General features: G+C 42.0%; 1 protein-coding gene across 1 annotated transcript; it reads left to right on the forward strand.

The window, feature by feature from the left end:
* Positions 1-10,140: 10,140 nt before the first annotated feature.
* Positions 10,141-18,494, forward strand: LOC117673649 (interleukin-8-like). The gene is made up of 4 exons (XM_034431128.2): positions 10,141-10,251; positions 12,086-12,212; positions 17,301-17,384; positions 18,212-18,494. Exons 1-4 carry the CDS (start codon positions 10,188-10,190, stop codon positions 18,234-18,236), a joined length of 300 nt encoding a protein of 99 aa, XP_034287019.2. The 5' UTR covers positions 10,141-10,187; the 3' UTR covers positions 18,237-18,494.
* Positions 18,495-21,054: the final 2,560 nt, after the last annotated feature.

The raw sequence follows: 21,054 nt of genomic DNA on the forward strand, positions 1-21,054 counted from the left end.
TAGGCCCATTTTTCACACTCCCCAGGCTCCAGAGGCTTTCTTGGAGCCTGGGGAGGATGAAAACGGCCTTCCCCATCCCTCCGAGGGCCCTCTGGAGGCCGGAAACAGTCCGTTTTCCGACTTCTGGTGGGACTGGAAGTCCCAATTTTCGCTCTCCCCAGGCTCCAAAGGCTTTCTAGGAGACTGGGGAAGGTGAAAATGGCCTTTCCCACCCCTCCGGAGGCCTTCCGGAGGCCGGAAACAGCCCGTTTCCCAACTTCCAGTGGGCCCGGTAGGCCCGAAAATCTGTTGGCCGGTGCGTGTATGTGCACTGGAGCTGAGCTAGGACAACGTTCGCGTTCCCACCCACAGATATGGCTCCATGTGCCACCTGTTAAAATCAGTCTTTTGGCTCTGGAAGCTAAAACATATAAAGAACAGTTGCAGGAACTGAATATGTCTAGGTTAGTGAAAACGAAGACTAGGGGTGACATGATAGCAGTCTTCCAATATCTAGGGGGCTACCGCAAAGAACACGGGGTCAACCTATTCTCCAAAGCGCCAGAAGGCCGAACATGAAGCAACAAATGGAAATTGTTGAGAAGAGGAGAGAAGCAACCTAAAACTAAGGAGGAATTTCCTGACAGCAAGAACAATTAATCAGTGGAATGACTTTCCTTCAGAAGTTGTGAATGCTCCAACACTGGAAGTTTTTAAGAGGAGACTGGACAAACATTTGTCTGAAATGGGACAAGGTTTCCTGCTTGAGCAGGGGGTTGGACTAGAAGACCTCCAAGGTTCCTTCCAACTCTGTTATTCTGTTAAACTGGCTCTACCTGTGACTGGTTCCCAAAATGTTGGAAATGTTGCATAACAAAGGAACATCATTCTACAAGCCTTAATGCTACTAGATGAGAAAATACAGATCTTCAGGTGTGTACGGAAGGAGTAGGGATTGTCAAAGGCCTGGGGTCACAATTTGTGATTGTGAAAAGGGAGACCTCCAAGGCAGTGGTGGGTTTCAACATTTCTTACTACAGGTTTTGTGGGTGTGGCTTGGTGGGCATGGCAGGGGAAGGATACTATAAAATCTCCATTCCCACCTCACTCCAGGGGAAGGTTACTGCAAAATCCCCATTTCCTCCCGATCAGCTGGAACTTGGGAGGCAGAGAATAGATGGGGGCGGGCCCAGTCAGAATTTTTACTACCGGTTCTCCGAACTATTCAAAATTTCCGCTACCGGTTCTCCAGAACTGGTCAGAACCTGCTGAAACCCACCACTGCTCCAAGGGTTGAGAACCTGGAAAAGGGTGAAAACAACAAAAGGATAAATTCAGACACAAAATTCTGCAAGAGGAACATTTTGAACCTTTCCCCCCTCTTCCCAAAGAATGCCACCATTAAGCTGAGTTTCCCAACAGTGGGGGAGAATTAATCAAGCCCAAGCCCCCACCCAACCCCCGCACCATTCACAGAAGTTCGTTTAGCAATGTTAGAGGAAAATTTGCAAGAGGAAACTCCTGTTCCATCTCATTGGCAACTTATACATTGTAAACCACAACTTTTATACAGTTCCAACTTTTCTGGCCAACTTCCTCCTGAAGTCTAACCACAGACGCCCTGTAGAATTTATCTATCTATCTATCTATCTATCTATCTATCTATCTATCTATCTATCTATCCATCCATCATCTATCTATCTATCTATCTATCTATCTATCTATCTATCTATCTAACTGTGGTGGCGCAGTGGTTAGAGTGCAGTACTGCAGGCTACTTTTGCTGATCACCGGCTGCCAGCAGTTTGGCAGATCGAATCTCACCAGGCTCAAGGTTGAGTCAGCCTTCCATCCTTCCAAGGTGTGTAAAATGAGGACCCAGATTGTTGGGGGCAATAAGCTGACTCTGTAAACTGCTTAGAAAGGGCTGGAAAGCACTATGAAACGGTATATAAGTCTAAGTGTTATTGCTATTGCTATCTGTCTGTCTATCTATCTCATATCTATCTTTATCATGGCTCTATCTCTATCATCTCTCTATCATATCTGTCTGTCTGTCTATCTATATCTACTCTATCTATCTATCGATCGATCGATCGATCGATCAATCAATCTCTATCTCTCTCTTTCATCTCTCTATCATATCTGTCTGTCTGTCTCTCTCTCTCTCTCTCATGTCTATCTATATCATCTCTCTCTATCAATATCTATCATATCTGTCTGTCTGTCTATCTCTCTCTCTCTCTAATGTCTATCTATATCATCTCTCTCTATCTCTCTCTATCATCTCTCTCTATCATATATATATATCTGCCTGTCTGCCTGCCTGCCTGCCTGCCTGCCTGCCTGCCTGCCTGCCTATCTATCTATCTATCTATCTATCTATCATCTATCTATCTCTCTATCTATCTATCTCTCTATCTATCTATCTATCTATCTATCATCTATCTGCAATGAGGGACATTAATCATAACCCTAACTCTGTGGACACTCCTCAATTCAATGCAATCAAATAAATGTAAAACACAACATTTTGTTGAATAAGACATAATCTAAAATATATTGAAGTTTTTGGTATGACATTAACACATTTTTCCATGATGCAGGCAAAAGAGTTTATTACACACACACACGTGTAGTCCTCGACTTACAGCCACAACTGGCCCCAAAATTCCCATTGCTACACAAGGCAATTGTTCAGTGAGTTGTGCCTCACTTTATGATCTTTTCGGCTACCGTTGTTGAGCAAATCCCTTTGATTGGTCAGTGAATCATGCAGTCATTAAGCGAATCTGGCTTCCCCCATTGACGGAAGCCAGCTGTGAAGGTTACAAAGGGTGAACACGTGATCCTGGGACAGTGCAACTGTCATAAGTACATGCCAGTGGCCAAGTATCTTAATTTTCATCATGTGACCATGGGGATGCTGCAACGATCGTAAGTGTGAAAATGGGCCATAAATCCCTTTGTTCAGTGCTGTTGTAACTTCAGTCACTAAGCGAATGGTTGTAAGTTGAAGACTACCTCTCTCTCTCTCTCTCTGTATGTGTGTGTGTGTGTGTGTGTGTGTATTATACCATATACATGGTTTATTGAAGGAGCTATATTAGCCTTCCCACAGCAGACAAACCACCAAGCAAAACGATGTAGTTACTTTAATGCAAGGTGTCAAAGTCGATTTCATTGAGGGCCGCATCAGGATTGTATTTGACCTCCAGGGGTGGGTGGGCGTGTCCATGGTGGGCGTGTCCATCTTGACATTATTCCTGTCAGGGGCGCCTGTGGCAGCCCGAGCGCTCTGTCAGTGAAAATGGGCTCCCGAGCTCTGTTTTCGGCTGCTATGGCCTCCTGCAACCCTCTGTCAGTGAAAACGGCCCTCCCGACCTCCATTTTCTCTGGCAGAGGGTTGCAGGAGGCTGTGGCAGCCGAAAACAGAGCTCGGGAGCCTATTTTCGCTGGCAGAAGCACCGTGGGCCGGTCCTTCACTGTTTCCAGGGTGGCCCCACAGGCCAGATCTAAGTACCTCATGAGCCAGATCCGGCCCCAGGGCCCTAAGTTTGATGCCCTTGCTTTAATGAGTCGCTGGCCTGCACTCCCGTCCTATTCACCTTCCCGCCTGCTCCTGAGTCACCTCTTCTGAATCAAATCTAAAACGTTCCACCCCCTCCCCCTTTCTCTGAATGCACAAGAAAAGCTGGAAAGAACCGATGACGAAGTGGTGGTGCAATAATAACAATTGTCCAGAACTGACATATGTGATGCAACAATAACATGGAAGAAACTGAAAAGGCTACAGGCAGTGTCAAGTGGGGTCTTCAGGAAGTGCTTTTAGGAAATGCAGAAGGGAATGATGATTAATTAAGGTAAAGGTAAAGGTTCCCCTCGCACATACGTGCTAGTCGTTCCCAACTCTAGGGGGCAGTGCTCATCTCCGTTTCAAAGCAGAAGAGCCAGCGCTGTCCGAAGACATCTCCGTGGTCATGTGGCCAGCATGACTCAACACCAAAGGCGCACGGAACGCTGTTACCTTCCCACCAAAGGTGGTCCTTATTTTTTCTACTTGCAGCTTTTACATGCTTTCGAACTACTAGGTTGGCAGAAGCTGGGACAAGTAACGGGAGCTCACCCCGTTACTAGGGATTCGAACCGCTGAACTGCCGACCTTTCGATCGACAAGCTCATCGTCTTAACCCCTGAGCCACAGCGCCCCTTAATTATTTTAATTAATGAATGCACCTGAAAGTTGTTGTTGATTTAAGGACTTACATCTTCCTATCCTGCAGGATATTGACAAATGTCTGCTTCACTTAAACTCATACCAACTCTGAAGACACTACGTGATTTTTTTTTTAATGTAATTGAGACAATAAACTGTATTTTCTCCAAATCTCACTCAAATGTTTAATTTTATTTAGATGTATAAAATACAACGGAAAATAAAAATAGTGGGGAAGTGGGGGAAAAAGAAAGAGAGAAATGTGAAGTGAAAAAAAAAGAAGAAAAAAGTATTGGCTTTCAATTATTTTCAGCTCAATAGAATAAAACTCTCTTTTTATGATCCTGTAGTAATCCTTTAATTTGGGGTAGAGTCAGAGTGATTGGATGGAGCTGAAAATTTACTGGCTGGATGACACCTACTTGGAGTTCACAGCAAATATTTTCTCTTTGTGCCCAGAGAGAGAAACATCTACCGCTACCTAGGATCGAACTCTCAATCTTTTGAGTAGGCCAACGGTCCCCAACTTTCCCAGCTTGCTGGCCCAGCCCGGCGCAAGGTGGGGGGGGGACACATGTGAGTGGCAGGCACACGTTCGCACAGTTCCATTTGTGTGAGCTGCGCATGCGTGCGCATCCCATGTGAAGGGAGCTTTGCACATGAGCTCTGTTAAGGATATTGTTGTTGTGTTTCCAACCAGCAGAGTGTAGAGCACAGAGAAACGTTGCTGAGAGCATGAATAAGAGATGTGCAAACTGGTTTATCAAAAGTTTACTTTATAGTGAAAAAACAATCTCATAGTCTTTAAATCAATCCAAGTCTTTGCCAGTTAAATCAGTCCAGTGATACATAGATCTTCTTACGACACAAACAATAGTTGGTTAGAATAACAAACTCACTCTGGTTCACAAACCACGATGGTAGCAGATCCATCCAACCAATGATAGCACAATGGTAGCAACTCCTCACACAATGATAGCTTATCATCAACTGAATACGTTACAGTACCTTTCTTAAATACGTTCACAACTAATTACAGCACAACTCAGCATTACAATGAATCAGCAGGAAAACTTTAAAGTCACACAATACATATTCATATTAAAGTTACAGAACACATGTATTGCCTGGACAACTTGTTAGGCTCAAACCATATCCTAACAAGCTCCACTCATACGAGCGGCAGGAACTTGCACTTGTGCACAAAGCTCCACTCGCGCGAGGCGGGGGGGCGCATTTGCTCACGCACAAAACTCTGTTCATGCAAATGCAGCTTTGCACAGAAGCACAAGTGCCCTCCGCTCACGTGAGAGGAGCTTTGCGCACAGTTGCCCATCTGTCCCTCGGCCCAGTTTCGAACAGGCCACAATCTGGTAGTGGGCTGTGGTCCTGGGGGGGGGTCAGAGACCCCTGCCCTAGGCCACCCAACAACTCTTTCATCTCAGTAGAATAAAGATCATAAAATTACAGCCTCAACTTTTTACTTTTGCCTAAATACTAGCTGTAAGGGACGTGCTGGCTCAGTGGCTAAGACACTGAGCTTGTCGATCAAAATGTCAGCAGTTCGGCGGTTTGAATCCCTAGTGCCGCGTAGTGGGGTGAGTTCCCGTGACCTGTCCCAGCTTCTGCCAACCTAGCAGTTTGAAAGCACGTAAAAAAATGCAAGTAGAAAAATTGGGACCACTTTTGGTGGGAAGGTAACAGCGTTCCGTGCCCCTTTGGTGTTTAGTCATGCTGGCCACATGACCATGGAATTGTCATCAGACAGTGGTGGCTCTTCGGCTTTGAAACGACAATGAGCACCGCCCCCTAGAGTCAGGAATGACTAGCACATATGTGCAAGGGGAACCTTTACCTTTAAATATTATCCATTTCGACAGCAACAAAAGTTTCTAATCTGCCAATCCCAAAGTCAGAATTTCATTTTTTTCCCCCTGTCTCGCGTGCAAAACCTAGAATCGTTTTCCAAGTGGAAACAAAATTGGATGTATTTTTTTCTTTGAGGGAAACAGTTAATTTAGCCATGTCTGCCAGTTCCGTCAATTTCTCCATTATTTTCTCCAAAGCCTGATGATCCAGTCCCAGAGGTCATCCTACGACACTTAAATTTGCCTTTTTTTGTACCCTCATCGCATTTGTACTGTTAAGGCATTTCTGCTGATCTTTTCTTCCTTCAGCAGTGGCTGTAAATCCCCTATCAGAAAAGGAATTGCACTCTTTAGAGGCAATTTAGAGGTTATGAAAAAGAGGGACCTTCCTACACAAGCTTTTATCCAAAGAGGAAGTCGATGGCCGTCTCTTATTGAAGCCAGATGGATAAGAATGGCTCCCCTATGCAAAGAGAACAACAGAAGGGGAAACAGAGGCAAAAATGCTTGCTCAGTTTTCCGATCTTACTGGCAACAAGGGCCTTTCCACTTCATCTCAATTCAAATCAAATCTGTGGGGATTTGTGAGAAGATTTTCCTTCGTGCTGTTATTTCAAAATGGAGGAAACTTCATAGAAGCACAGGGCTGGAAGGGACCTTGGAGATCTTCTAGTCCAACGCCCTGCCCAAGGCAGGACTTCTTATACCAATCCGGGACAGTTGGTTGTCCAATCTTTTCTTAAATACCTCCAGCGATGGAGCACCACAACTCCGTTGACTAATTGTTCTCAATGGCAGGAAATTTCTCCTCAGTTCTGGGTTTGAATAGAATAGAATAGAATAACAGAGGTGGAAGGGTCCTTGGAGGTCTTCTAGTCCAACCCCCTTCTTTGGCAGGAAACCCCACACCACTTCAGACAAATGGTTACCCAACATCTTCTTAAAAACTTCCAATGTTGGAGCATTCACAACTTCTGGAGGCAAGTTGTTCCACTGATTCACTGTTCTAACTGTCAGGAAATTTCTCCTTAGTTCCAAGTTGCTTCTCTCCTTGATTAGTTGTCATCCGTTGTTTCTTGTCCTGCCCTCAGGTGCTTTGGAGAATAGCTTGACTCCCTCTTCTTTGTGGCAGCCCCTGAGATATTGGAACACTGCTATCAAGTCTCCCATAGTCCTTGTTTTTTCATTAAACTAGACACACCCAGTTCCTGCAACTGTTCTTCATATGTTTTATTCGCCGGTCTCCTAATTGTCTTTGTTGCTCTTCTCTGCACTCTTTCTAGAGTCTCCACATCTTTTTTACCTCATGGTGACCAAAACTGAATGCAGTATTCCAAGCGTGGCCTTCCCAAGGCATTATAAAGTGGTATTATTAACACTTCATGTGATCTTGATTCTATCCCTCTGTTGATGCATTCCTAGAACTGTGTTGGCTTTTTTGGCAGCTGCTGCACATGGCTGGCTCATATCTAAATGGTTGTCCACTAGGACTCCAAGATCCCTCTCGCAGTTACTGCTATTGAGCAAGGTACCACCTATACTACACCTGTGCATTTGGTTTTTCTTGCCTAAATGTAGAACCTTCCTTTTTTCACCGTTGAATTTCATTTTGGATTTGGATTTCCCTCTGACGAGATTCCACCCATTGCTTCTAGTCCTGGGTTCAGGTGGTTTGGAGAATAAATGGACACCGTCTTCCCTGTGACAGCCCCTCCCCCCTTCAAGTTGGGAAGATATTATCATGTCTCCCCCACCCCCCAGCTTTTTCTTCATTAAGCTAAAGAAACCCAGTTCCCTTTATCCGTTCATCAAGTGATTGTACCTCCAAACCTTCTGGTCATCTTTTGATCATTAATCGTGGTCTTACACAGTGGTGAAATCCAATTTTTTTTTATTACCGGTTCTGTGGGCATGGCTTGGTAGGCATGGTGTGGCTTGGTGGGCGTGGCAGGGGAAGGAGACTGCAAAATATCCAGTCCCACTCCACTCCAGGGAAGGATATTGCAAAATCTCCATTCCCTCCCCAATCCTGGGGGAAGGATATTGCAAAATTTCCATTCCCTCCCCACTCTGGGGCCAGTCAGAGGTGGTATTTGCTGGTTCTCCGAACTACTCAAAATTTCCGCTACCGGTTCTCCAGAATCTGTCAGAACCTGCTGGATTTCACCCCTAGTCTTACAGATAAGCTTCCTTACTCTTGAAATCACAAACTATTTTCATTTTCAGTTCTCAGAGCACTGCAGTGTCCTTAGCGTGAACTGTCCATTTCAGATTGAACTTGACTATTTGACCTGTCCACCTCCTCTTCCTTCTGCCTTGGTGGTTGAAGTGTAAACTCGGATAATCTGATGATTTAAATCGTCACCTTAAGGGATGTCCTCAAAGTCAGTCACTGATTGCATTGATCCAAACATTGTCCTTGCTTAAGCCTTCTTGGCTATTTTTATTTTCTGAGTAGCAACCAGAATAACAGAGAGTTGGAAGGGACCTTGGAGGTCTTCTAGTCCAACCCCCTGCCTAGGCAGGAAACCCTACATCACTTCAGACAACTGGTGGGATCTTCTGAGTAAAAGGGACCAATTCCAGTCCATTTTGCTAAAGCTAAGATGGAACTGGGTAGCTGATTTATTTCTTTGCTCACTACACTGAGCTTCCCACATTCACATTTTTTAGCCTTCATGTTCCCACTGTAATTCTGTTTTTGCCGCTTTGTACAGCTAAATCCTCAACATACAAGAGTTCATTTACTGACCAAAGTTACAACGGCACTGAAAAAAGTGACTTATGACCATTTTTCACACTTACGACCATTGCAACATTTTGGTCAGGTGATCAAAATTTAGATGCTTGTCAACTGACTCCTATTTATGACCGTCGCAGTGTCCTGGGGTCATGTGATCCCCTTTTGCGACCTTCTGATGAGCAAAGAGGAAGCTGGATTCACTGAACAACTGTGTGACTCACTTAACAACTGCATAAGCGTGAAGAACAGTCGTCAGTCTCTTTTTTTCAGTCCCATTGAAACTTCGAATGGTCACTAAAGGGAAGGTTGTAAGTCGAGGATGACCTCTACAAAGCGTCCAAGAGTCCAAATTTTGATCATGTTGAAACGGTCACTAAACGAAGTGTTGTACAGTAGTGGCCAAAATTGTGGAAACCTTTTGGGAAAAGTGTATTTTTGAGGTTTGGTGACTAATAACACCACTTTTTTTTTTTTGAAGTTTCAAGAGAATCCTATTCCACTGCTGGAATGGCGTGGGAATAGCCCAGACCTTAACTCAATTGAAAATCTATGGAGTAAAGAACTAAAGAAACTTGTTAGTCAGAAGCGACCCAGCAATAAAACCCAGTTAATAGAAGCAATCATTCCATCTTGGTTTCACATGATAACAGCTGCAGAACTAAAAGACTTGGTTCACTCCATGGGAAGACGTTGTAAGGCCATAATTCATGCTAAAGGTTACCCAACTATTAGCTGGCATGGTGATAATTTTTGTATATCTCGTTTTTTCTATGGTGATAATTTTTATACATCTCGTTTTTTCTAGGTGTTTCACTTTTCTTTGTTATACTGTAACCGCTATTCTAATAGTAAATCCTTCATAAAAGTTATTGCATTACATTCTTGATTAAATTATCTTTCCATTGATATATAATTTTAGGGTACTACTCCCCCAAAAATGGTGTTATTAGCTAGTTTTAGAAAATACACTTTTCCCAAATGGTTTTCACAATTGTGGCCACTACTGTAAACTCAGGACTACTTGTGATACTGTAGGTAAATATTAAGTTTCAATTCTGGATTGTTGGGGGTTTTTTATTTTATTTAACAGACTTTATATTTACCTTTCGAATTAAAGAATAGTTTCTTTATTCTTTCAGTGCTGCTTCTTCAATTCCTATTCAATTGGTTCGGTTATCAAATTGCAAACCTCAGCGTTGCAAATTCTGAGGGAAATGTGTGGGAAACGGAGTGTGATGCAATTTTGCATGTTTTCCCAAAATAGCCCTTTGCTGGTGACGTGTAGTGAGGGATCTAGGAAATAAATTGGAGGTGGCTGGGCACCACAAATCCATCTGAGTGAGCTTTGAGACAGAAGTGTGACTCTTCTTCTACAACCAGAATGAGTATCCGTGTCTTCCTTGGACTTTCTGTTTTGCTTATTGCCTGCCACCTCACTGGTGCAAGTAAGTAGTATCCTCCTGAGCTGTTCTCTTCCTCCTCTTTTGCTTCACTCTCCATCATGTACCGACTGCATAAATAGTCTGCCTTTGAATGCGCAAATAGTGTAGTGTCATATTTGCTCATTGAGGACGCAGTGGTGATGTGCTTTTTTAGCGTTTGTGCCATGGGCTTAATAAAATAAATAAATCCATCCTGATAACAGCATTGGTGGTTTTAGAATTTTAAATAAGTTCAGAATTTTACATATTAATTTATAGGCACCTTGGTAATCTATGTGGAATGCTTGGTATGAGTGACATTTAAACTGATTTGTAAATTTAAGGGAGTGGGTCAACCTCTTTTCCAAAGCACGTGAAGGCTAGACAAGGAATAACGGAGGGAAACTGACCAAGGAGAGATTCAACCTAGAAATAAGGAGAAATTTTCTGACAGTTGAGAGCAATCCACCAATGGAACAGAAGCTGCCTTCGGAAGTTGTGGGAGCTTCATCCCTGGAAGCTTTCAAGAAGAGACTGGACTGCCATCTGTCAGAAATGGTGTAGGGTCTCCGGAGGGGTTGGACTAGATGACCTACAAGGTCCCTTCCATCTCAGTTAATCTGTTCTCTTCCTTTGGAAGCTCAGCACAGCCTCTTAGCCTGACAAACCCTGTGTAGGATAGGTCAGAGGAGTTAAGATGTGCCCAAGAGATCATCGTTATTTCTTGCTGGCAAAAACTGGGAAATGGATGTGTTTAAATCTCCTTCCTTTTGCACAAGAAGGAAAGGCAGTGAACTTCAGCTGGACACTGAAGTGAGCAGACTTCCTCTGCATGATCACTAAAAGTAACTCCCTAAACTGGGACTTTTTAAAAAAACAAAAAATCTCAGGGAAGTTCATTCCAGTAATCCTATTGTCAGCTGTCATGAAACACCAGGTTTTTTTTCTAGTTTTAACAAAACTAGAAGCAACAAAGCCACAAAGATGATAAGGGGACTAGACTAGAGGCTAAAACATATGAAGAACGGTTGCAGGAACTGGATATGTCTAGTTTAATGAAAAGAAGGACTAGGGGAGACATGATAGAAGTGTTCCAATATCTCAGGGGCTGCCCCAAAGAAGAGGGAGTCAAGCTATTCTCAAAGCACCTGAGGGCAGGAGAAGAAGCAATGGGTGGAAACTAATCAAGGAGAGAAGCAATTTAGAACTAAGGAAAAATTTCCTGACTGTTAGAACAATGAATCAGTGGAACAACTTGCCTCCAGAAGTTGTGAATGCTCCAACACTGGAAGTTTTTAAGAAGATGTTGGATAACCATTTGTCTGAAGTGATGTAGGGTTTCCTGCCTAAGCAGGGGGTTGGACTAGAAGACCTCCAAGGTCCCTTCCAACTCTTCTCTTCTCTTCTCTTCTCTTCTCTTCTCTTCTCTTCTCTTCTCTTCTCTTCTCTTCTCTTCTCTTCTCTTCTCCTCTCCTCTCCTCTCCTCTCCTCTCTTCTCTTCTCTTCTCTTCTCTTCTCTTCTCTTCTCTTCTCTTTTCTTCTCTTCCATTCCATATTTTCTATTCTATTCTATTCTATTCTATTCTATTCTATTCTATTCTATTCTATTCTATTCTATTCTATTCTATTCTATTCTATTCTTCTAGAAACATTCTGGAAGGAACTTGATGCTAGAAATCAGAAAATGTAGCTGCATGCACTCAGCTCTTTTTTTAAAAAAAAAAACAAAGTTTAGGTTTTGAGCCATGTTATAGAGAAGGTACTGCAAGCTGCAAGTGCCATGAAACCGTTGAATAGCATTTTGAATACTCTCGTGTTGCATCTAAAACGAACTATAATCTTTTCTGAAATTACACAGCTATCTTTGACACACTGAATTTAAGCTGCAAATGTGCCAGAGTCACGAGCACCTTCATTCGTCCCGCAAAATATGCAAGAGTTGAGCTCTTTCCACCTGGAGTTGCCTGCAGAAACATGGAAATCATGTAAGTTTATTTGGGTTTATGCGAAATTTAGATTCTGACATTTTTATTCTGGGCATTTGCTCCCTGTCTTCTAGTATACAGCTAGTCCTTCTCTATCTTCTATGTAAATCAGTGTTTCTTAGCCTTGGCAATTTGAAGATATGTGGATCAACTCCCAGAATCCCCCAGGCAGTGGTGTTTTAAGTCATACATGATCCACGGTGGCTCAGTGGTTAGAATGCAGTACTGCAGTCTACTTCTGCTGACTGCCAGCTGCCTGCAATTTGGCAGTTCGAATCTCACCAGGCTCAAGGTTGACTCAGCCTTCCATCCTTCCGAGGTGGTTAAAATGAGGACCCAGATTGTTGGGGGCAATATGTTGACTCTGTAAACACTTAGAGAAGGCTGTAAAGCACTGTGAAGCCAGAGGTGGGTTTTAGCAAGTTCTGACCAGTTCTGGAGAATCGGTAGTGGAAATTTTGAGTAGTTCGGAGAACCGGTAGTAAAAATTCTAACTGGCCCCACCCCCATCTATTCTCTGCCTCCCAAGTCCCAGCTGATTGGGAGGAAATGGGGATTTTGCAATAACCTTCCCCTGGATTGGGGAGGGAATGGAGATTTTACAGTATCCTTCCCCTGTCATGCCCACCAAGCCATGCCACGCCCACCAAGCCACACCCACAGAACCGGTAGTAAAAAAAATTGAAACCCACCACTGTGTGAAGTGGCATATAAGTCTAAGTGAAATTGCTATTGCTATACTGACTCTTTCCAATGAGGGATAACTAAATGCAGTTGAACCAGATGAAATTTTGCCACGATGAGGAGCTAATTTTGCAAGCTTTATTCGAAAATAAGCCCCATGCAATTTATGGAAGCATCTGTAGAAGGCCTATGGACCTTAGTTTACCTTGGTTGATCTTGTAAAGGCTAACCCCGGTCAGATACGATTACTACTTGGAAGGGAGCCCAGCAAGAAGTCTCAGGCAGTAGACAGACTGGGAACTAAGAAGAAAATATCCTCAAAGAAGGAACAAGGAAACCATTGCTTCACCAGAAGTTGAACTCAAAGGAGATTTTCTTTTTTTCTTTCTTTTTTTCTTTTTATTAAATTTATATACCGCCCTACTCCCGAAGGACTCAGGGCGGTGAACAGGCACAAAATAAAATACATAGATACAAAAGTTAGAAACATAATTAAAACCAGATTAAATAATTTAGCCCAAGACAATTAAAAATCCCAATAATTTAAAACAAATTAAAATTTCGATTTAAAAGAATTTTAAAACAGGGGAGAAAATTAGGCCAGGCCGGCTTGCTGGAATAGGAGGGTCTTAAGAGCACGGCGGAAAGTGCGCATGAAACAAATTTTACTGATCTCATTGATGCAGGCAAGTCTTCAGCTTACTACAGTTCATTTAGAGTGTATCTTGCAATAGTATCCTACCTAGGACACATATATTTGCCTTCATTGAGTGACTATTGGAAGTTACGACGGCACTAAAAAAAAGTGATGTGTGACCATTGTTAACATTTATGACTGTTGCAGCATCGCCATGCTCATGTGATCAAAATTCAGACATTGACTCATATTTATGACAGCGGCGGTATCCCAGGGTCACATGACCTCCTCTTGCAACCTCCTGTCAAAGTTAACGGGGAAGACCGATTCGCTTAAAAACCATGTTACTAACAGAGGCAGCCTATTGGCCCCCAACAATCTGTTCTGCAGGACTGGTATTATCTTAGAAAGTATTAAAGACACCAGATCAGAGAGGGATCTTGTGAGTTCTAGTGGACAACCATTTAAATATGAGCCAGCCGTGTGCAGCAGCTGCCAAAAAAGCCAATACAGTTCTAGGCTGCATAAACAGAGGGATAGAATCAAGATCACGTGAAGTTGTGTTTTTTTTTTTTTTTGTTTTTATTAGATTTATATACCGTCCTACTCCCGAAGGACTCAGGGCAGTGAACAGGCACAAAATAAAATACATAAATACAAAATTTAAAAGCAGAAATAAAACCAGATTAAACAATTTAGCCCGAGACAAATTTAAAACATCCCAATAATTTAAAAACAGATTTAAAAAGTGTTAATAATACCACTTGATAATGCCTTGGTAAGGCCACACTTGGAATACTGCATCCAGTTTTGGTCGCCACGATGTAAAAAAGATGTGGAGACTCTAGAAAGAGTGCAAAGAAGAGCAACAAAGACAATTAGGGGACCGGAGGCTAAAACATATTAAGAACGGTTGCAGGAACTGGGTATGTCTAGCTTAATGAAAAGAAGGACTAGGGGAGATATGATAGCAGTCTTCCAATATCTCAGGGGCTGCCCCAAAGAAGAGGGCGTCAAGCTATTCTCCGAAGCATCTGAGGGCAGGACAAGAAGCAATGGGTGGAAACTAATCAAGGAGAGAAGCAACCTAGAACTAAGGAGAAATTTCCTGACAGGGAGAACAATTAATCAGTGGAACAACTTGCCTCCAGAAGTTGTGAATGCTCCAACACTGGAAGTTTTTAAGAAGATGTTGGCTAACCATTTGTCTGAAGTGGTGTAGGGTTTCCTGCCTAAGCAGGGGGTTGGACTAGAAGACCTCCAAGGTCCCTTCCAACTCTGTTATTCTATTGAGAGTGAAAGACTCTGAGTTCTGGTCTCACTTTAGACACCAAACCAGCTGGATGGCCTTGAACCAACCCATGGAAGAGGAAAGAGGACAAGGGCAAACCACTTCCCCAAAATGTTGCCCTGAAGACTTCATGGACTTAGTTGTAGTTCATGGACTTAGTTTAAGTTGCCATGAGTCAAGATTGACTTCGATGTACACAATAATGACCACAATGTCACATGCATCCACTTAACCAAGTGTGGTTTTTTTGCGTAGCTTTTGAGATCAGCCAAGAATATTCCTCTGGGTTTGTCACTGCTTGGCGAAATATTTTAAAATTGAGATGTTTGTAGTCTACCCTCAGAGTTTAGTTCCTGGATATTTTCTTCATTCTCTGTGTCAGCATTCTGATGTTGCCATAAAAAGGAGGAGATGAGGCTTGACTTTTCACCTACTTATTTTCTCTGTAGATAATATCCCCTAGGAGATGGGATGGGAGGGGGACATTCCTGTGGGTTGAGGTCAGAAGCTGGGGAGACTGAGTTGGAAGATGGCCAATGAGAAGATGAGAATTGGGGAACGGAAAGGGAAGGGTTTGGGGATCAGAGGGTTAGTATCGGCTACGACAAAGTCGGGGCCAGATCTGTCGTACTCAATAAATGGAATATTTCAGCAAAGATTAATTGTTTGGGAGTGCAATTTATTTGAGATGACATCGAAACCTGACACTCTGACCCTTAGATGTATCTCAGCGATGGTAAACCTTGGACATTGTTATATAACCCTTGAGTAGCAAGGGTGTGCACATGAAAACGGTTGAGAGTAGTTATGAACAAGCACAGTCAACACACAGATACACTGAGTCGTATTATAGTTTACACAGTCCAATGAACAAAGTCTTCATACCAGTTGTATTAACCATACACAGTAAACAGTTCTAGAGTTGCAAACAGTAAGACAGTAAGTCGGATAGAGAAAGCAGAGAGCGAGAACAACAAAGAGAACAAGCCATGTTTCTAGCTCCCTCTTAAGGACATTGGGCAATAGAGCTAACCAATCAATACACAGTTTGATGCAATACAGCAGTCTTAAAGCTATACAATACAATACAATATAATGCAAACATACTATTGATGGTTTATATATTGCCAACCCAACAAGTTAGGTAATAGTCATATTCCTAACAGACATCTTGCTAGGTTCTGCGGCTTTTGTGTCAAATTCCATCAGAAAATGTAATTGTTCCCCTTGAGAACACTGTCAAACTATTTAGTAAGGCTGAGTTAGCATTATTCTTCTTATCTTTCCTGTTACCTATCTCCTTTTCTACTTATGACTATAACTTTGTTGCTTGTCTCTTTACGATTTATATCGTTTTATTTAGTTTCCTAGTATGAGTTATCTCGATTGCTTATTTAGTATCCTATGACTAGCACCAAGTGTTGTATCTTGTGATTTATGATGAAGGTATTTTTATGATGACTACGACAGTGGTGGGATTCAGCCAGTTCGCGCCTATTTGGGAGAACCGGTTGTTAACTTTCTAAGCAGTTCGGAGAACTGGTTCTTGGAAGAAATCTTATTTTTTCCCACTTTACAGGGCTAATCCTGTAAGGAAGGCAGGAAGGAAACATTCTGGTGGTGTTTCTAGCCTAATCTTTATTGCCCTGCTTATAGAAACTGCCTCTCTGGTTAACCCTTATTACATTGTAACAGTAAGGTAAAGCGCCCATCGACGTGAGTGACATTGAGTTGGCCACACCCACACGGTCACATGACCACCAAGCCACGCCTACCAGCTGGTCATTAGGGTAGAGAACCGGTTGTTAAATTATTTGAATCCCACCACTGGACTACGATCATGATTGATCACTTATAGCTTTTATGTACACAGAGAGCTTATGCACCAAAGACAAATTCCTTGTGTGTCCAATCACACTTGGCCAATAAAGAATTCTATTCCATTCTATTGTTACCCACAAATGTGTCTAGGAATGCAGGCCATAGCTGATCGTGGCATTGAAGTTGGGTTCAGACAGAGGCATTTTGGGGAGGGATGTCCAAAAAGTTGATGCTTTAAACATAGTTAAATTGAAGGGGTTTTTTGGGTGTGTCTGTATGTTGCAATGCATTTGAAAAGGATCAGAGTTTCAATTGTGCAATTGCAAACATTGTGACTTTTTAAAACACTCATCCCTTTGGATATCTTGATTGGGGCGCTTAAATAGCTAAAATCCAACATCATAGCCACCTTATCAAACTTCCCCTTTTCTATTATAAAAGTGATAAAGATGTGTTTTTAGTAGGTTTTCTTGTTTGGCTCCCTTCAGATTGAAGTTAAAATTGTCACCGCAGTTAAATCAGGGATTTCTCTGATTTGTTGCTAACATGCTGGATGAGCTTCTTAATTTGTATAGCTCCAGTTCATTCCCTTCCACAGGTAGGTTTATTATTTTCTGGGGAAAAACTCACCTCTCCCAATTTGCTTGCTTTCCAGAATCACACTGAAGAACAAGCACAAAGTCTGCGTTGATCCCAAAGCCAAATGGGTGAACAATTTATTGAACATGATGGAAAATGTGTAAGTCAAATCAAAAAGCACTTTAAATTGATGCTTGATTTCTGGTGCTGGAGGCATCCAAGCAGTATTTTTTTATTTTTCTGGAAAAAAGATTTATGTTGGAAAATATTTTCAGCTTCACCGTTTTAGCCCATAGCTCTGGAATTCCCAGGTCTAGAATTCCCACGTCCTCAGCTTACAACAATTCATTTAGTGACCATTCGATGTTACAAGAGCATTGAAAAAAAGTGACTTATGATCATTTTTCAACCGTTGCAGCATTCCCATGGATATGTAATCCAAATTCAGACACTTGGCAACTGACTCATATTTATGACGGTTGCATTGTCCTGGGGACATGCGACCTTCTGCTGAGCAAAGTCAACAGGGAAGCCAAATTCACTTAACAACCATGTTATTAACTGTAGCGATTCGCTTAACAACTGTGGCAAGAACGGTCATAACATGGGTCAAAACTCACTTCATAAATGTCTCATTTAGGGACAGAAATGTTGAGCTCAATTGTGGTCATAAATCAAAGATCACCTGTAATTTTTTTAATTCTGTGGTCCCCTTTTGTGACCGTCTGACAAGCAAAGTCAACGGGGAAGCCAGATTCACTTAACAACTATGTCACTAACTGGGATTCACCTAGCAACAACACTGATTCTTGACAGCTGTGTCAAGAAAGACAAAATTCATTAACAACTGTCTCACTTAGCAACAGAAATGTTGGGCTCGATTGTGGTCGTAAGCCGAGGACTACCTGGATTTGTCAACCCAGTTCGTTGATGCTCAATTTTTATGGCAAATCACTATATAGTACTCTTCTCTCTCTTCCCTTACAGGAATGGACGCCAACGTTCCCCTTGAAATGAAGTTTGAAGGATCCTTGAAAATCCAAGGCACCTGTGCCCCATCGATCCCAAAATATGAAGCTTCTTGCTTTTCTGCTGTGTGATGCTGATTGTGTCTAATTCGTCCTGAAATGATTGTTAAAAAGTGTTTGGACTTTTGGAAATCTGGAAGCAATGTGAACATGCAAGATGGAATCTGAATATGAGTTGTGCATGAGAATGACAAAGTTTGTATTTCTGTGTGAGTTACATCAATAAAAAAAAAAATTGTGGTTAAAAATAGTCCTATTTTTGTCTCGGCGTATGATCATAACTGAGGCCCAAATTTTTGTTACTAAGCGAGACAGTGGTTAAATGAGTTTTGCTCCATTTTGTGATTGTTATTGCCATAGTTTTTAAGTAGAATAAGAATAGAATAGAATAGAATAGAATAGAATAGAATAGAATAGAATAGAATAGAATAGAATAGAATAGAATAGAATAGAATAGAAGAATTGGAAGGGACCTTGGAGGTCTTCTAGTCCAACCCTCCACTCAAGCAGGAAACTCTATATACCATTTCAGATAACAGTTGTCGAGTCTTTAAAGATTTAAAGCCAGAAATATTTTTGTTAGGTATATTACCAGAAAGATATGACAAAGGAAACATATATTTAATATTACATGTTTTGACAGCAGCGAGAGTTGTATTTGCACAACACTGGAAAAATGAGGAAATTCCTACAGATGAAAATATAATTTTTTAATTTTATTTTAATTTTATTTTTTTGCTTTAATTTATATGCCGCCTTTCTCCGGAGACTCAGGGCAGCTTACAATGCATTAAGAAATAGCCTTCATACTTTTGTATATTTATACAAAGTCAGCTTATTGCCCCCACAATCTGGGTCCTCATTTTACCTACCTTTGAAAGGATGGAAGGCTGAGTCAACCTTGAGCCTGGTGGGATTTGAACTTGCAGTAATTGCAAGCAGCAGATGTTAATAACAGTGCATTAGTCCACTGTGCTACCAAGGCTCTTGGTAATATTTTTAAAAATATTAGACTGTGCGGAAATGGATAGGTTGACATTAAAGATAAAGGATAAAGTAGATACAGAATATTTTTAACATGGGATTTGTTTTACCAATGGTTAGACAATAGAAGTAGAAATTAGAAGTTGGAAGGACACCTCTATGTACAAGTAAAAGGTATTATTATTGCTATTATTATTATTTATAAGTAAATTGACCCAGACAATACACTGCACTAAGCACTTATGTATGTTAAAGAAAAATGCATCAATAAAATTTTTAAAAAACCCACTAAAGTTTCCTTTTCAGTTCTCTGATAACTGAAAACAAGGAAGAAATCGCTCTGTTGTTAAAGGCAAAAACTCCTCCTTTTCAAATTCTGTGGAAACGTTAATATAGAAATTAAAAGGTCTGAATTCTTGCGATAAACTACTGTAAATATAAACACTTAACCATCGTAAGCTTACTGTCAGCGTTCCAAATTAGGCTCTTTTCCAGCGCTGATATGATTGGAATGAATGAAAGAGAAGAAGCGTTGATTTATTGCTGAGATGAACTTTTACCTAGTTTTCTGCAGACAGCTGATAGTGTTACCTGGGTGATGGAGGGAGGGGGGCAAATTCCTGTGAAAGAACGTGCTGGGACGAAGAGATGGATCTGCATGATGGCCAATGGGACATTGGGGTTGGAGAGCAGAAGGGAAGGGTGTTGGAAGGAGGGGCCAGTTTGGCTGCAAAAGAGTTCAGAAATGTCGTTCTCTATTAATAATAATAAAAAAAGATTCATTAGAGACTTTGCGTTTGAAAATGAAGTTTATTTAAGATAGCAACGAAACCTGACACTTACATAACTGCTCTCTCTTTCTTGTCTAATTTTTTTTTAAATAAACACAGGTAGTCCTCAACTTACAATCATTCCTTTAGTGACCTTTTGAAGTTGCAATAGCGCTGAATTACGACTTGGTCCTCACATTTACAACGATTCACAGCCTCCGCAGGGTCCAAATTGCTTGGCAACTGGCAAATATTTATGACAGTGGGATGTGGGTCACACAATCTCCCTTTGTCACCTTAACAGCTGGCTTCCGACAAGCAAAATCAATGGAGGAAGCTGGGTTCATTTAACGACCGCATGATTCGCTTAACAACTTTAGTGTGTCAGGGTTCTGATGGATGCCCTAAATAAATCATGAGCCTCGAGCCAAGCTTCAAAAGAAATCCAGTTATTTATTAGGAGCTTCATGTCTGCACATTCTCAAGTGAAGCCAGCTCTGACCCCACCTAATTTACGCCCCAATCGTGACCCTGTTTCCCCCCTCCCCCCAGGGTATGTCATCAATCATATTTGCCAACGGAGCAATTTCATGGGTTGTAGAGACCACTCCTCTCCGTCCTCTGTGGGTAACTCTGGGAGACAACCTTGAGAGAGATAAATCTGGAATGTGCATCTGTCTTTGGCTGCTGTGCTGTTTCGTCGGTTTCCCATCCCCCCCTTGCATATGGCAAATTGAGAGCAGGCCAGGGCTGCTTTGCGAGTTGACATAATGATTCCCTTATCAACCATGGCAAAAAAAAAAAAGTCATAAAATCAGGCTCAAGTCATTTAACGACCGTCTTGCTTAGCAACAGAGAGTGTGGTCCCAATAGTGTTTGTAAGTCAAGGAGTCCCAGCATCCGCGCGCGACAATTAGCTGGCCTTTTTGCATGTGGCAGTGCTGGAAACGGGAAGAGCTGGTCTTCTGTTTTCTTGCGTGAGCATGTGCGCTGACCAGCTGATTGTCACAAGCACATGCGTACCAGAAACCCGGACTAGCTGGCTGGC

The sequence above is a fragment of the Pantherophis guttatus genome, chromosome 8 (assembly GCF_059756535.1).
Source record: "Pantherophis guttatus breed Tessera chromosome 8, ASM5975653v1, whole genome shotgun sequence".
In the NCBI taxonomy this organism is placed as follows: Eukaryota; Metazoa; Chordata; class Lepidosauria; order Squamata; family Colubridae; genus Pantherophis; species Pantherophis guttatus.

Bases quoted from the DNA above. Each gene is read 5' to 3' on its own strand.
- LOC117673649 (XM_034431128.2), top strand. From the start codon at position 10,188: ATGAGTATCCGTGTCTTCCTTGGACTTTCTGTTTTGCTTATTGCCTGC. The intron at 10,252-12,085 runs GTAAGTAGTATC...GAAATTACACAG, and splicing joins CTGCCACCTCACTGGTGCAA to CTATCTTTGACACACTGAAT. The intron at 12,213-17,300 runs GTAAGTTTATTT...CTTGCTTTCCAG, and splicing joins TGCAGAAACATGGAAATCAT to AATCACACTGAAGAACAAGC.